This window comes from Microchirus variegatus (genome assembly GCF_963457635.1).
Source record: "Microchirus variegatus genome assembly, chromosome: 7".
Taxonomy (NCBI): domain Eukaryota; kingdom Metazoa; phylum Chordata; class Actinopteri; order Pleuronectiformes; family Soleidae; genus Microchirus; species Microchirus variegatus.
This window is the reverse complement of record NC_139808.1, coordinates 14263135-14276325: the sequence shown is the minus strand read 5'-3', so window position 1 is coordinate 14276325 and position 13191 is coordinate 14263135. Positions and strand designations below refer to the sequence as shown.

The window sequence follows — 13191 nt, the reverse complement described above, 5'->3', positions numbered from 1 at the left end:
ACCCTATGTAAGCTTGACAAGTCTTTCTATGATTTTTTTTTCCTTTTGTATCAGCTTTTTTTATTTATTTATTTTTTATTTATTTACAATTTATCTTAGCCCCCCTGCCTCTGTTCGTCAATTCGTGTCAATTGTATGCATTGTATTGTATACTTGTTCTAATAAAGTTTTATTGTAACAAAAAAAAAAAAAAACAACAACAACATGTCAGGTTGCCCGGTTTGCTAGCAAGCTGGCTTCACTTAGCTAACCAAATGATGTGGCAAGTAGAAAACCCCGGTTTGGTGTATGCCAGCGACAAAACGACTGTGGCTTTAGATAGGTTAATCAACTATGCTGGAAATACTTAAGGCATACCCGGAGACAGACGACAGGAAACTGTAAGTTGGGTTTTCCGTAGCTTCAGTGCTAGCTTCAGCTAACGCAGTACAGCATCCGGTATTGAGCTAATCATTAGCTTGCAACAGCAGCATCTCGGATGCTTAGCGTCACACAGAGGTTATGATGTTTGTCAGCTTGAAAAAGCCTTTATAGTAGCATGGTAGAACAACAGTTAACGGCATGAGGTGAACATGAATCAGCATCAAGTATCTGTAGTGACAGAGTTGGCGAGACTGAGTGCTGTCATTAGATAGATACTTTATTCATCTCACAGAGATGCTGGTTGGCTTAACTTTGATTTCTCCTCTGGCACATATCAGTCAGAGATGATACTGTTTCACACTTGACAAAGACAACTAAAGCTGTTTTCAAGTGGAAGTGGTCTCTGAAAAGAGGGATATTCGTGCAATGTTGTGACCCATAATGATTAAAACTGTGCTAGGACTGCAACCAACTCTTATTTTCTTAATCAACTAATCTGTCGGTTAGTTTCTATAACAATAGTATAGCTCAGTCATTAATGAGCAAATAAATTAGAACATATTCACATTTAGAACACTTAGAAAGCTGAAGATCTGTGATTTCCCACCCCCAAATAATAATAATGATAATAAAGACTTAAAGGTGATTTGAGTTGTTCATGCACCGGTGTGTTTCACCATCATCATCAATGTGAGAATATGGAACTGTATCCAGCATTTATCAACACTTCTGCTCATGAATGCAATGTTCTGTGTGAGCCATGTTACTTGTCCGACATCACAATCAAACACTGCACTGAATTCAATTTATTATTAATAAATATTATTATTATATTATATTATAGCACATGTTTCTTGCCTTTTCTTGCTGTGACAATTTAGAAGTCTGATAGTGAGATATATACTTAATTGTCTGCAGTCTATTGCATAGTAACTCAATTAAAATTCAGACAGTTAAAGTATTAAAGTACTGTCATTTACATTCAAATATGTGTGCTATAGAAAAATGTATACTTTTCATCAATGCACCTTAATATATTAAATTAACAATGACAATACATTGGTAAGTGTCTAATGAGTGGGTGATTTTATACATTGCTGTCAGAAATCTGTAGATTGTGGTCTGTTGCTGCAATATTTTGAGCTTTATTTGCTTAAAACCACTTACTGTACTGAAGATGTGTAGTCACATCACACTTACATTCAACAACTCGAATAGCAACATCTCGTCTGCCATATTGCTTTATTACCAAACTTTTTGGAATTACAATGGTGGGTCACACAATGACAAAAACTGTTTTAACAGTGGAACACACTAAGCTGAAGTAGAAAGTAAATAACTTTCAAATATTTGATTAACTAGTAAAAGACTAGTAATCAAATATCAAATTCAATTCCTAACTAATTTGATACACAATAGGTTTGAGTGTTTCTTCATAAAAGAAACTTGTTGTAAAAACCTGGGCAATAAAAACTACTAAACAAAGAATTTATCATGACATTTCAGTTTTTCCTGATCAATTTGCAGAGACTGGATATTTGTGCATTATCTAAAAATCATCCTTATAATGCTTTCAGTTTAAAAAGCAGGTTCATAGTAAATTAGTCTGATTTAGATATCTTACTTTGATTGAAATGACCAAATTGATCAAAGAGGAAGAAGAAAAAAAAAGCAAAGATCATGGAGTTGTTTGCCCATCAAAAAGTTATCAGGTGAACTGTACCAACCCTGCTCAATTGTTAATGGACCACAGTGAGGCAGAGAGCAGCGAGGTGCACTGTTTCACTCTTGCAACTTCAGTTAGCACAAGTGGTGTGGGCCATTGTAGTTCCGAATGTAACTTGAGAAACCTTTGGTCTTTGGAGTTAAACTGACACACTGTGTGGCACAGGGGTGAGATCAGGCTACAGAAATCCCATGCACTGTAGATGTATTGCTCTGACACCACAAAATCGTAGGTGGATGTGTGGGTTTGAATAATTGATAAGTGACTATTGCTTTGCGAAACAGGATGAATTTGCCTTGTAACTCAGAGGTTGTTTTGTCTGTGCTCATCTCTAGTGTGGTTTGTAACACAGCACCTAGGATCTCAAGTGTTCCCAGCTCCCACTGTGGTCTCCAGCGCACACCCACCTGCTCCCAGAGGTGCAGTGGTCAGACTAATACATGAGTTGCTGATTTGGTGGCTCGGTTTGCACATTTCTCTCTCGCTCCCCCTTGGGTGATCCTGCCAGGCAACACATCTCATGCTCCTCCGTATCTCATTTGTGTGCATCTCTTGACTGTTTGCATCATCGGCACAGCCAAGCTTGTACTTGTGAGGCAAATTTTTTTTTCACACCTTTTATTTTGCCTCTAAACAATGTTTATTCACTCCTTTCAGCCCACCTGCCATGGCAGTTGGAGTCAGCGTCCTGAGTGACTTACCCATAACTGGAGTCCGAGGTGGAGAGATCAACACAGATATGGAGACAGGTAGGAGAGCTATATACAACACACAAACAAAATGTGATGATTATGCTGGTGACTGTAGACTTAAAATGCTTTGCTTCTCAATTGGCATTTTAAATAATACATTTCTAATAATGAAGACAGACCAGCTGGGTTTTTTTGTGCTGAACCTTTGCTGGCCAGCTTTTAGTAAGGAGACAGAACCAGGTCTGTAAACAAAAAATTATTCATCAAGTAAAAATTACCATTCCCTCTGATATCGCGAATCATATCCCAATTGCAATTCCTGTCGAAATAATCACAACTAGATATTTATTCAAATTTGTTCAGCCCGACTGCCAACTACTTTCTCAGTTAAATGTCTTGTTTTGTTTGGTCCATAAAAAAATCAGAAAATTGTGAAAAATGTTGATCAGTTTCCCCAATCTAAAAGTGACTATGATGTAAATGTCTCATTTTGTCAACAAGCCAAAAATATTTTGTTCCAACCCAGAACATGTTCTCTTTTATGAAGTGGAATTCATAGAACTTATTTATACAAACACACACTCACTATTGGAGTACATTTTGGTGTGGACTGTTTTGTGCGTCATTGCTTGTGTGTGCACTGCGGATGTCTTGGTGCACCACAGGGCACAGGTGGTTAATTACAGTAGGATAGGGTATAGCAGTTGTCACAGGTGATTAGGAACTGCAAACAGGAAGGAGAAAGCACACAGTTTTTCAACCTTACATGTGTGCATTTGAGGATGCAGTTTTGTTATGTCAGTTGATTTGTGTTAACCTTTTTGTGCTGGTGGATTTTGAATTGCCTTTTAATCAAAGTAATAATAACAATAAAGTTCAGTGCACAATACTCAATAGCTTATCTCCTCTTTTTTGCACCTGCACGCTTTGCATAGGCTTTCAGATTTTCTTTACTGGCTATTTTTTGTTTGATTGCTGCTACACTCACTTTTTTTCAGTAGGTAGTATACTGGTTATAAATAAGGAAGTGTCATCTTTTCTATTGCATAAGAACAGTGGTTTAATATGTATTGTCTGGGGTAAAATTGCTAATGACAGGTGTCCTATGATATGAATGTATATCTGAAATAAGGACAAGGTTTCAGTTGCTTTGGTGTGAACCTCACAAGTCAGTGTTCTGAGCTGACTATAACCGCAAAGATTTTTGGGGGCTTCAGTTGGACTGGCTACTAAAGTAATGAGTGGACTTTGAGCACAATGCCTGTGGTAGAGTTACAGTACTGCTTTATATAGGACCCTATGAAAAACCCATTGGTTTCTGCAGAATGAGCCAGTATACTCCTCTCTCTGTCTGCCTCGGTCAGCTGAGTGGTTTTTGGAGCTAAACTACACCCCAGAGAACCTACTCTCTTGTGGTTGGCCACTCCTCTATTGACATTTTTCTTCACATTTTCAGACTTGGGTTTGGGTGGTCAATCAGTCAATCACCAAGTGTTCAAACGGTTGACTAACGGCATGCATGGGATGCAAGGGAGCAGGTGTAATGGATTGAGTTGACAATGCGACAGGTTTTAATGAAATGTGTAACGGCTACTGTCAACGTGGGACAGTAAATGTGTCGCAACACCCTGTCATAGTTCTGTTTTAACCCTGTCCAGCCACCACGTTGGTAGCCATCTCTTACATGCATCACCCTGTGGCAGCCATTTTCTCACCAACTTGCCCTCGTCAAAGAAATATCCATGTGCTGCACTTTCCATCTCCTCTGCAGGACACACCTGCATGAGACACAGAGAAAGCCAATTCAGGGAGATGAAATTGAACATTTGGAGCATTTTTTATAACCTTTGTCTCATTGCTGCGGGAGTTCCAATTTTTCAACTTCAACTGGAGATGGAGAGCAAACTACTGGGAAGGTGGTGTCGCTCCTGACACTGTCATGAGCTGATTTATTACCTAGAATCATCTGCACACCATCAACTGGCAAAGGAAGTCCCACTGTCAGATCCACTTCCCCTTTCACCTGATCAGAGAAAAAAAACTTGGTGCAAGGAATCAGGCTACACAAGTCCCTAGAAGCAATATTATGTGTAAAGATAAACAGATGCTATGATGAAAGAGTCTGACCAGAATCTCTCTAGCAAGATGCTAACATTAGCTAATGTGACCTGGTTCAAGACTATGCTTAGCTGCTAACTGTTTCAGTAAATTTAAATTGCTGTTGAAGCACATCTCCCAGAATTCTAAGAATTAACATTTAAAAACACAGGCTAACCTCACAGGGGAAAGTGAGGCTCCTTGACTCTTGTTGCCTCTTAAACGATGCCACTGAGAAGGTCCAGGGAGATTGGGGTAATGGGCACCCTCCACAGTTCATACCTAAGAAGAAATATGTACGTCTTGTTTTGCCTGTACTGGGAAATACTACCATTTAAAGTCGTTTATAGTATAAGTTATTTTTATAGTTATATATATGATAATTGTTTGATGTGCTTTTTTCTGGTGCCCCCTCATAGCACATTGGCACTGTTCCTGCAGCTTAATTAAAGTGATGATACAAATGATAGGGACACTAAAATGGGTCTGCTGCCACTTAAATGTCCTTAAATGTCTGTATTTTTGTAGACCAACAAATAATCAACAAATGTTGCTCTGTAATAACAAAATACGTTTCATAATAATAGAATTGACAATGTTTTTCATTCAAACTTCACAACCCAACTTGTCTGTGAAGATTCTCAGTGATCCAGGTCATCTTCATCTTTTGTCAACTGGACAACCAAGGGGCTTTTTCAGTTCTGACCAACTGGTTGAAACTGGATGAGAGGGATGAACAATATGGATGGTTCAAGTTCACAACTCTCTAGACAGGTTTCAGCCTCAGAGGCTAAATACGTCAGATAAATACCTCTGTATTTAGCCTCTGAGGCTGCAGGATACAGGATATAGGATACCTGTTTTTTCCACCAGTTAGTCAGAACTCAAGAAGCCTCTTGAATGAGAGGTGAAACGTCTTCAACTTAACACAAGCAAGTCCAGTCACCTACAGCTAACCACAAAAGATAGTCCAACATGTTTTATGTAAACACAGGTGTTTGTGTGCTTGTCAACAGCTGTTGGTGTTATGTTTGACTGCTGTGCAGTAGACAAGCATTAAAGGGGACATATTATGCAAAATCAACTTTTTAATAATTTTAAAACTTATATTTGAGACTCTGGAGGCCTTATGAGTAGGCAAAGCGTGACAAAAGATGACTGTCATGTTTTTGTGGTCCACTTCAGTCTAAGTACAGGAGATAAAACACGCGATGTTGATTTTACCATTTAAGTTACAAGTCGTCTGCCTTAAATCTGTGTGAATGTTACGTCTCAAATACACATCTCCCATTATTATAGACTTTGGAGATGGTTGTCATAGAGACCCATCAGATGCTACTGATGAACCAAATTGTTGAATTTGCATTTCTTTGCCATTGGGTGATGATTGTGCGGTGATTCACTACAAGCACAGCACTGCTGTGTTGAGTCATGAGCCTTTGTTAGTCCATAGCTGCTCCCAGTGCTGGTTACAGCACAGACGTCACTGTGAAATGCAGCAGCTCAGAGGACAGCACTCTTTAACTGGAGAGATGACGGTGTACATGTGGAACCAGATGTTTTGATGAAGGTCTTGCTGTGCATATGCAGTTCAGCCTTAGAGGTTCTCTCCTCCTCTTCCCACAGAGTCATGGTGGCGGTCTCAGCCTCCTACTGAATGTAAAAGCAAGAGATGTAAACACAATAAAGATTCATTTAGGGGTATAATGCATAAACCCGGCGAGGAAAGTTCAAATTATGAATGATACATATCTTTCTTTTAATTTTTCTTTCAGCCAATGCAAGGGTCCCCACGGCGAAATACACCAAGATGGGGGAGACCTTGAGGCATGTCATCCCTGGTCACATGCAGTGCTCCATGGCCTGTGGAGGGAAGGCCTGCAAATATGAAAATCCCTCTCGATGGAGTAATGAGGATCAGGCAATCAAAGGACTCTACTCATCCTGGTACGTTGTCCAGTCTCAACACTACCTTTTACACAGTGGTCATGTTGCTTTTTGCATAGGGTTAATGAGTCAACATCAATAAGTCCATAAAAAGTCAATTAAGTTGTCCCGTTTTTTACTTTGTAGTGTGATTTTGTCAATCTGGAATAACCAAGCACATACATTTAAGTAATGTCAAAATGATTTGTCAAAGTGGTTTGGAATAAAAACAATTGTTCTACCAGTTAGTTGGAAAACTCTTTTGATAGCTTTTTTTGGTGTGGTGTTGGTTGTTTTGCAATGAATTCATAATATTGATATTTGTTGTTTATTCCTCAAATCCACTAACTTGTTATATTCTTTGTGCAGGATAACTGACAACTTGCTAGCTATGGCAAGGCCTTCTACTGAAATCGTAGAGAAATATAATATAATTGAACAGTTTCAAAGGTACAGTTACTTCACTTTGTCTTTCAAACAATTGAAAAGTTTAGTTTAATTTCTGTTAGTTTTGGTGTTCATGCTTATGCTGTAGATTACCAATGACATGTAGAGTGTTTGTTTTGTAGATTGCTTTTTGCTCCAGCTGGCTTGTGCTCACATGCAGTGCTGTGAGATAGTAATATTGCTATGAATGTGTTGACCTGTGGTGGTTTGTTGTGTGTTCAAACTTGTTGCTTTGCTCAGGTGTGGCTTGAAGACGGTTATTAACCTGCAGCGGCCTGGGGAACACGCCAGCTGTGGTAACCCACTTGAGCAGGAGAGCGGTTTCACCTATCGACCAGAAACCTTCATGGAGGCAGGCAGTGAGTGTCACTAGCAGACTGTGGACTCTAACATGTAACGGGATACAAACCCACATGCATATGCAACACACATCCAAGTGACTCAGCATGTGACCCTTGATATCATCAGAGAAATTACAATCAATGAAAGAGGTTCAGCTTTACACCTAACAAATGCCTAACACAATGTCTAACTACTACTAAGCCTTACACCAACACTTGCTTCATTACCTCTACCATCAATAGTGTTTTGCTTACACCTGGAACATAATGTTGTCCCTTGTTGTGGCCATGTAATTACTGTGGGATTTCAAACACGTGATGTGTGCAGAAGGCTGCACTCTTCATTTCTCTGCTTAACAAGCTCTCTTGAGGTTTTTAGTCAGATTATCAAAGCGTCCCATGCATCTTGAATAGTGTTGACTTCATTTGGACATGAAAGGAAGAGAATGAACATTGCCTTCATTACCTTTACATTTGCTCTTTATGCCAATGTGATGGAAATTTAGCACATTAGTCTGAATTATTTATCCATATATTTGTGGATTTTGCACAGCTCGGCTCAACTTTTTCCTTCTTTTTTTTTTTTTCCATTAGTGATTTTTTTTACCACCTGCTCTGGCAAGGTTCCAAGTGAGCTGAGCCAATACTAAAATATGATTATTTTACCATTTTGTTAGGGTAAACAGTGGGAGATTTAGCATCTGCCTCTTGACAGCGAAGAAGAAATATTGGAACAAAAATACTATCTCTGTTTCTGGTGTAATCTAGTGTAATCTTGTTTACGTAACTGTCCATCATGAGCCTGACACCATTGCATCATTAAAGGTGTGCAATATTAAGTTGAGTACTAACTTAAAACTTTATCTGGAAGACCAAAAGACTTTACTTTGATAGATGGATGAAGCCAGCAATGCTTTGTATTCTTTGCCTGAAATATTATCAGGAAGATATTGAACAGCTCTAAAAAATAATTATCTTGATTTTGTTTATTTCAGTCTATTACTACAATTTTGGCTGGAAGGACTATGGTGTGGCATCTCTGACTACGATCCTTGACATGGTGAAAGTCATGTCATTTGCAGTCCAAGAAGGAAAAATGGCCGTCCACTGCCATGCAGGTCTTGGAAGAACAGGTCTGTATCAACAGCCAAATTCAAATGCGGAAAAATGTTAACATGAAATCATAATTTGGTAATTGGTCAAAGGTTAAAGCTGCATAATCTGGTCTAGGAGAGGATTTAAAACTCTGACACCTGACCAGCACATACCATTTAACACCCCTAGATAGCTCTCATATGGCCAATCAGAAATGGAGACTGCATCCCTGCTCAATAAACTTCTTTCAATAAAATCCTCCAAGGTCTTCACTTTATATATGTTTAAACAGACATGGATGTACACTGCAATCTAATTGTTGGTAAAGGCAAACAATGCTGCTATAAATCTGTTATTTGTCTTTCTGTAGGCGTGTTGTTGGCCTGTTACTTGGTCTTCACATCCAGGATGAGTGCTGACCAGGCAATCCTGTTTATACGAGCCAAGAGACCCAATTCCATCCAGACTAGAGGCCAACTGCTCTGTGTCAGGGAGTTTGCCCAGTTCCTTACTCCTCTTCGAAGCGTCTTCTCCTGCGCAGAGCCCAGAGCGAATGCGGTCACCCTGTCTCAGTACCTCGCTCGACAGCGCCACCTGCTGCACGGCTACGAGGCTCGGCAGATGAAGAACGTCCCAAAAATTGTACAGCTGGTGTGCAGGCTCCTCCTCGACATTGCAGCCAACAGACAAGTGGTGATTGAGCTGGAATGGCCAGAGATCCCAGACCTCACAGCAGAGGTGGAAAAGACAGTGTCCCAACAGGCCCTTCAGCAGCTAGGGAAGGAGATGAGAGGGAAGGGGATTCCTGTTCCTCCTTGTTTATCTAACCCACTAATCTCAGCAGCGCTGCAGACCCCAACCTCTCATGATCAGTCTGTGACCAGTGATAATGACCTGGACCCTCTGTGGAGGAAACAGTACATAAAAAGCCCTCAAAAATGTCTCTTCAACAGTAGGAGACTTAGCTACAGCGACCCTGTCCTTCATAAACTTACACCACAGCAGCACTATTCAGGAAATCTGGGGAACATCAATCCATTTAACTACCTGATCAAACAGTCCTTGTCTCATACCAGCCTTGCAGCCTCAAACCCCAACAGACCATGTGACCTTTCTCCTGGAGCTTTCCAGGATCCAAATATAGAAGCACAGCAAGACACTTGGTCTACCCTTTTAAAAAAACAGCCACATAAAATGATTCAGAGTTTGTCTTTAGATCTGTCAGAGCAGGGGAAAAAATCCCACTATGACACTGCACTACCAGCCTTAACCAACAGCAGACTTGCATCCAGTGATGAGCAGCCAGACGTGGTTGTGACAGTGGGTGGATCAGAGAGAGGGGGTGTCACAGGTCCACTCATCACCCCCCAGGCTGAGCTCCCTCCAGAGAACAGACGCCTGCTGGTGGCCAAAGTTTTGGCCAAGGATGTGACAGACAAAGATCTTACCTCTAAGGTGTTACAGTGGCAGGTAGGTTCCTCCGTAACATGTCAGCAAGTATAGCCGACAGTAACATGCAGTATTAAGAGCAATAAACCACTAATGTACAGTTTAAGTAGAAAGTATTAAAAAGCAATCGATGCATCTTTTCTTTTTCTTTTTTACATCTGCAGACACTATATTTGAAACTTCTGCGTTTGCTTTTTGCTGATAGATGGAGCTGAACTCCAGAGAGGGAGCATGGGAGAGGCTGTGTATGGAGAGAGACCCTCTGGTCCTCTCCAGTCTGATGTGGTCGTGGCTGGAGCAGCTCAGGGATCCAGTCATAAGCAGTGAGGATATAAATGCTCTGAGTGGGAAGGATGTAAACCCACAGAATGCCCTCGATTCACTGGAGAAGGTACAGATTCCCGTCACTTACAACACTCACAGCTGTACAAATCAGTGTGTCTCTGCACCTCCTGTTTCTGTTTTCATTGTTTCAGAAAACGGATGTCATCATCATCATGTCATTAAAAAAGATTATTTATAAAAAAGTAAACATGATATTATAATGTCTTGTAAAGGACCATGAAAACGTATACGTAAAGCTGAAATTGTTGCCAAGTGTTCTGACATTATGTCCCTCTCCTTCCTGCTGCCAGGGTCACCGACTCACTCTGCTCTGTATTCTCGATTGTGCTGCTCATCTACTACCAATGCCCGAAGACGTGGAAACTTGTTTTCTCAACCGTACAATAACAGTGTTTACAAAGGTGAGGATAAACATGAGATGCTGAGCCTTCAGTTAATGGTGTGGTACGTAGTTTTCTTTTGCGTTCACATTAGGAATAGTACCAAAATAACCAACCATTCCATTTCTCACTACCCTTCCCTTGGGGTACCAAAACAATGGGTAGGGTACAGGTGGAGCTAGACCCATGTCAGTTCACTGACTGGGCGACAGAAAAGCGACACTCCATTGCGACTGGTGTTTCTTCACTGGCGGTAGTCTATTTTCATACAAAGCTTGACATCTTGTTGAAACAGCTACAAACTGAGCAGGAACATTGAGCTGCTCTGTTGTGTTGTCTGTTGTGCCACATTTAATGTTGTTGTTCATTGTCGGAGCAAAAGTACAACGTCACGCACCACGCCTACCAAGTAAAGGTAGTGTTCTCAGCTCAAATGAGCCGAACTGAGGGCTTTACTGTTCCAAACTGTACCAACCCAAACTGTACCATGATAAAACATGGCTTATGGTAGCCTTTACATACCAGAAAGTATGTTATTATTTTCCGTTTACATATTAAACTTCTGCTTCAAAGTGGGAAATGCACATCCTGCCTGGTTTGTCCAAGATGGCAGCCTCTGTAAAGCAAGGCCTATAGTACAGATTAAATGCTAACTGTAAGGCTATGACAACCTTTAAATGTTGTATTTGAAAGTTATGTTGCAGCAATTGTTTTGTATTAATGAGTTCTCTTAAATTTCATCACCAGCTTGACCCTGCTTCAGAGAAGAATGCATGTTTATACACAACACTGAAAGCAATCCTGACTCCCATTCTTCACGAGCTGCGTGACAAAGCTGTGGAACTGAATGAAGACATCTGATCAAGCCTTAACATCATTAGTCTAACAAGAGAACGTATGACTGACTTTTGGGCATTATTGTATTTTTTTAATATCCAATCTTTGCATCAGACTCTGCAGAGATCTGCCAATCTTTTGTCTTTCAGGATTGAAAATGTGTACTAGGTTTAGGATTGTGTTGTTGTTTGAAGCACTTAACGGAGTCAAGCACTGCCATTCTGTGTTAATGTGCCACTGTGTTCAGTTTGTCATGCGTCCTACTGTAATATTTGTGTACAGTATGTGTTAGTATTTAGAAATTGACTGAGGAATGTTCCAATGATGATCATGTTATTTAAAAATGTCACTCAGCTTGTTACTCAGGCAGGTTAAACTAGCTTCAAAGCAAGTTCAAGCTGCTTTGATGACAGGCTGTGAGGTTGCTTTGTTCTTGTAGAAGTACTAAGCTGTGGTTATTGTTTTAGCACTGCAGACAACTGGCCACACTGCATTTTCTCTCCCAATCCCAATCAATTATGTCTTTAATACTGTGCAACGGGAGAAAAAACTCTCGCTGAAGTCTTCTTCTGTTGTACAGGCATATGTCAAACATCAAGCTGCCTCCACTGTTACATGTTAGCAAAACTGTCTGCCTCAGCTGAACTGACCTATGCCTGGATTCTGCTGCTCTCTCTCTCTATATATATATGTGTATGTTACTTGTACATATATCTTTGTGAGGACCAAAAAACCACAGGAAGTGAGGACATGCAGTTAAAATAAGGACAGTTTCCTGCTCCACATGTTCTGACACACCTCAAAGGGGATATTTTGGTTTGAGGGATACTATTAGGTTTAAGTTAAGGGTGAGTCATTTAGTTGTGATGGTTAAGGTTAGGGTAAAGGGCTCACAAAGGCATTACATCTATTGGCGAGTGTCCTCACTGAGAATGCTGTTCAAGAATGTGTGTGTGTTTTGAGGGCTGCCTCTCATCTTATTCATGACACTAATGTAACTTCTGATCTGCTGACACTTGCTGAATGTGGAACAGTAATGATAATAATAACATGAAGGGTGTGAAGTTACTGTGCAGAATTTTCAACAAGCACTATTTTTTCACAGTTACAGTGGCCTACTTCTTACACAATTAAACACAACTGACCGCAAGCTACGTGAGTCTGTGTGAACTAAATCTATCAATAGTTCATCTTAGAAAGAAGAGTGTGCAGTATTATTCTCACTCACCCATACTCTGGCATGAGCTGCTGCATTGGGAATATGTGTGAATCAGGCGCCCCCTGGTGGTACAAGCAAGTTAAACAAAGCGGCTGTGGAGATTTTGATGATTTATTTATATGATTCTGGGGAAATTTCGCACACACACACAGCAGAAAAAAGAAAAAAAACTTTGACTATCTACTTCTTAAGATGGTAAGGAAAAACACTGTATATACTTGCAAGAATTAGTGAATATGTGTGAATCAGGCGCCCCCTGGTGGTACAAGCAAGT

The 13191-nt window shown here is 40.3% G+C and overlaps 1 protein-coding gene across 1 annotated transcript; it reads left to right on the top strand.

Moving 5' to 3' along the window:
- Nucleotides 1-299: 299 nt before the first annotated feature.
- Nucleotides 300-11722, top strand: ptpdc1a (protein tyrosine phosphatase domain containing 1a; the record flags this gene model as incomplete). Its single annotated transcript, XM_083892685.1, has 10 exons — nucleotides 300-380; nucleotides 2747-2838; nucleotides 6654-6825; nucleotides 7174-7254; nucleotides 7492-7610; nucleotides 8588-8725; nucleotides 9058-10157; nucleotides 10342-10527; nucleotides 10772-10882; nucleotides 11609-11722. The coding sequence occupies exons 1-10, from the start codon at nucleotides 334-336 to the stop codon at nucleotides 11720-11722; spliced, it is 2160 nt and encodes a 719-aa protein (XP_083748811.1). The 5' UTR covers nucleotides 300-333.
- Between the last annotated feature and the right edge of the window lie 1469 nt (nucleotides 11723-13191).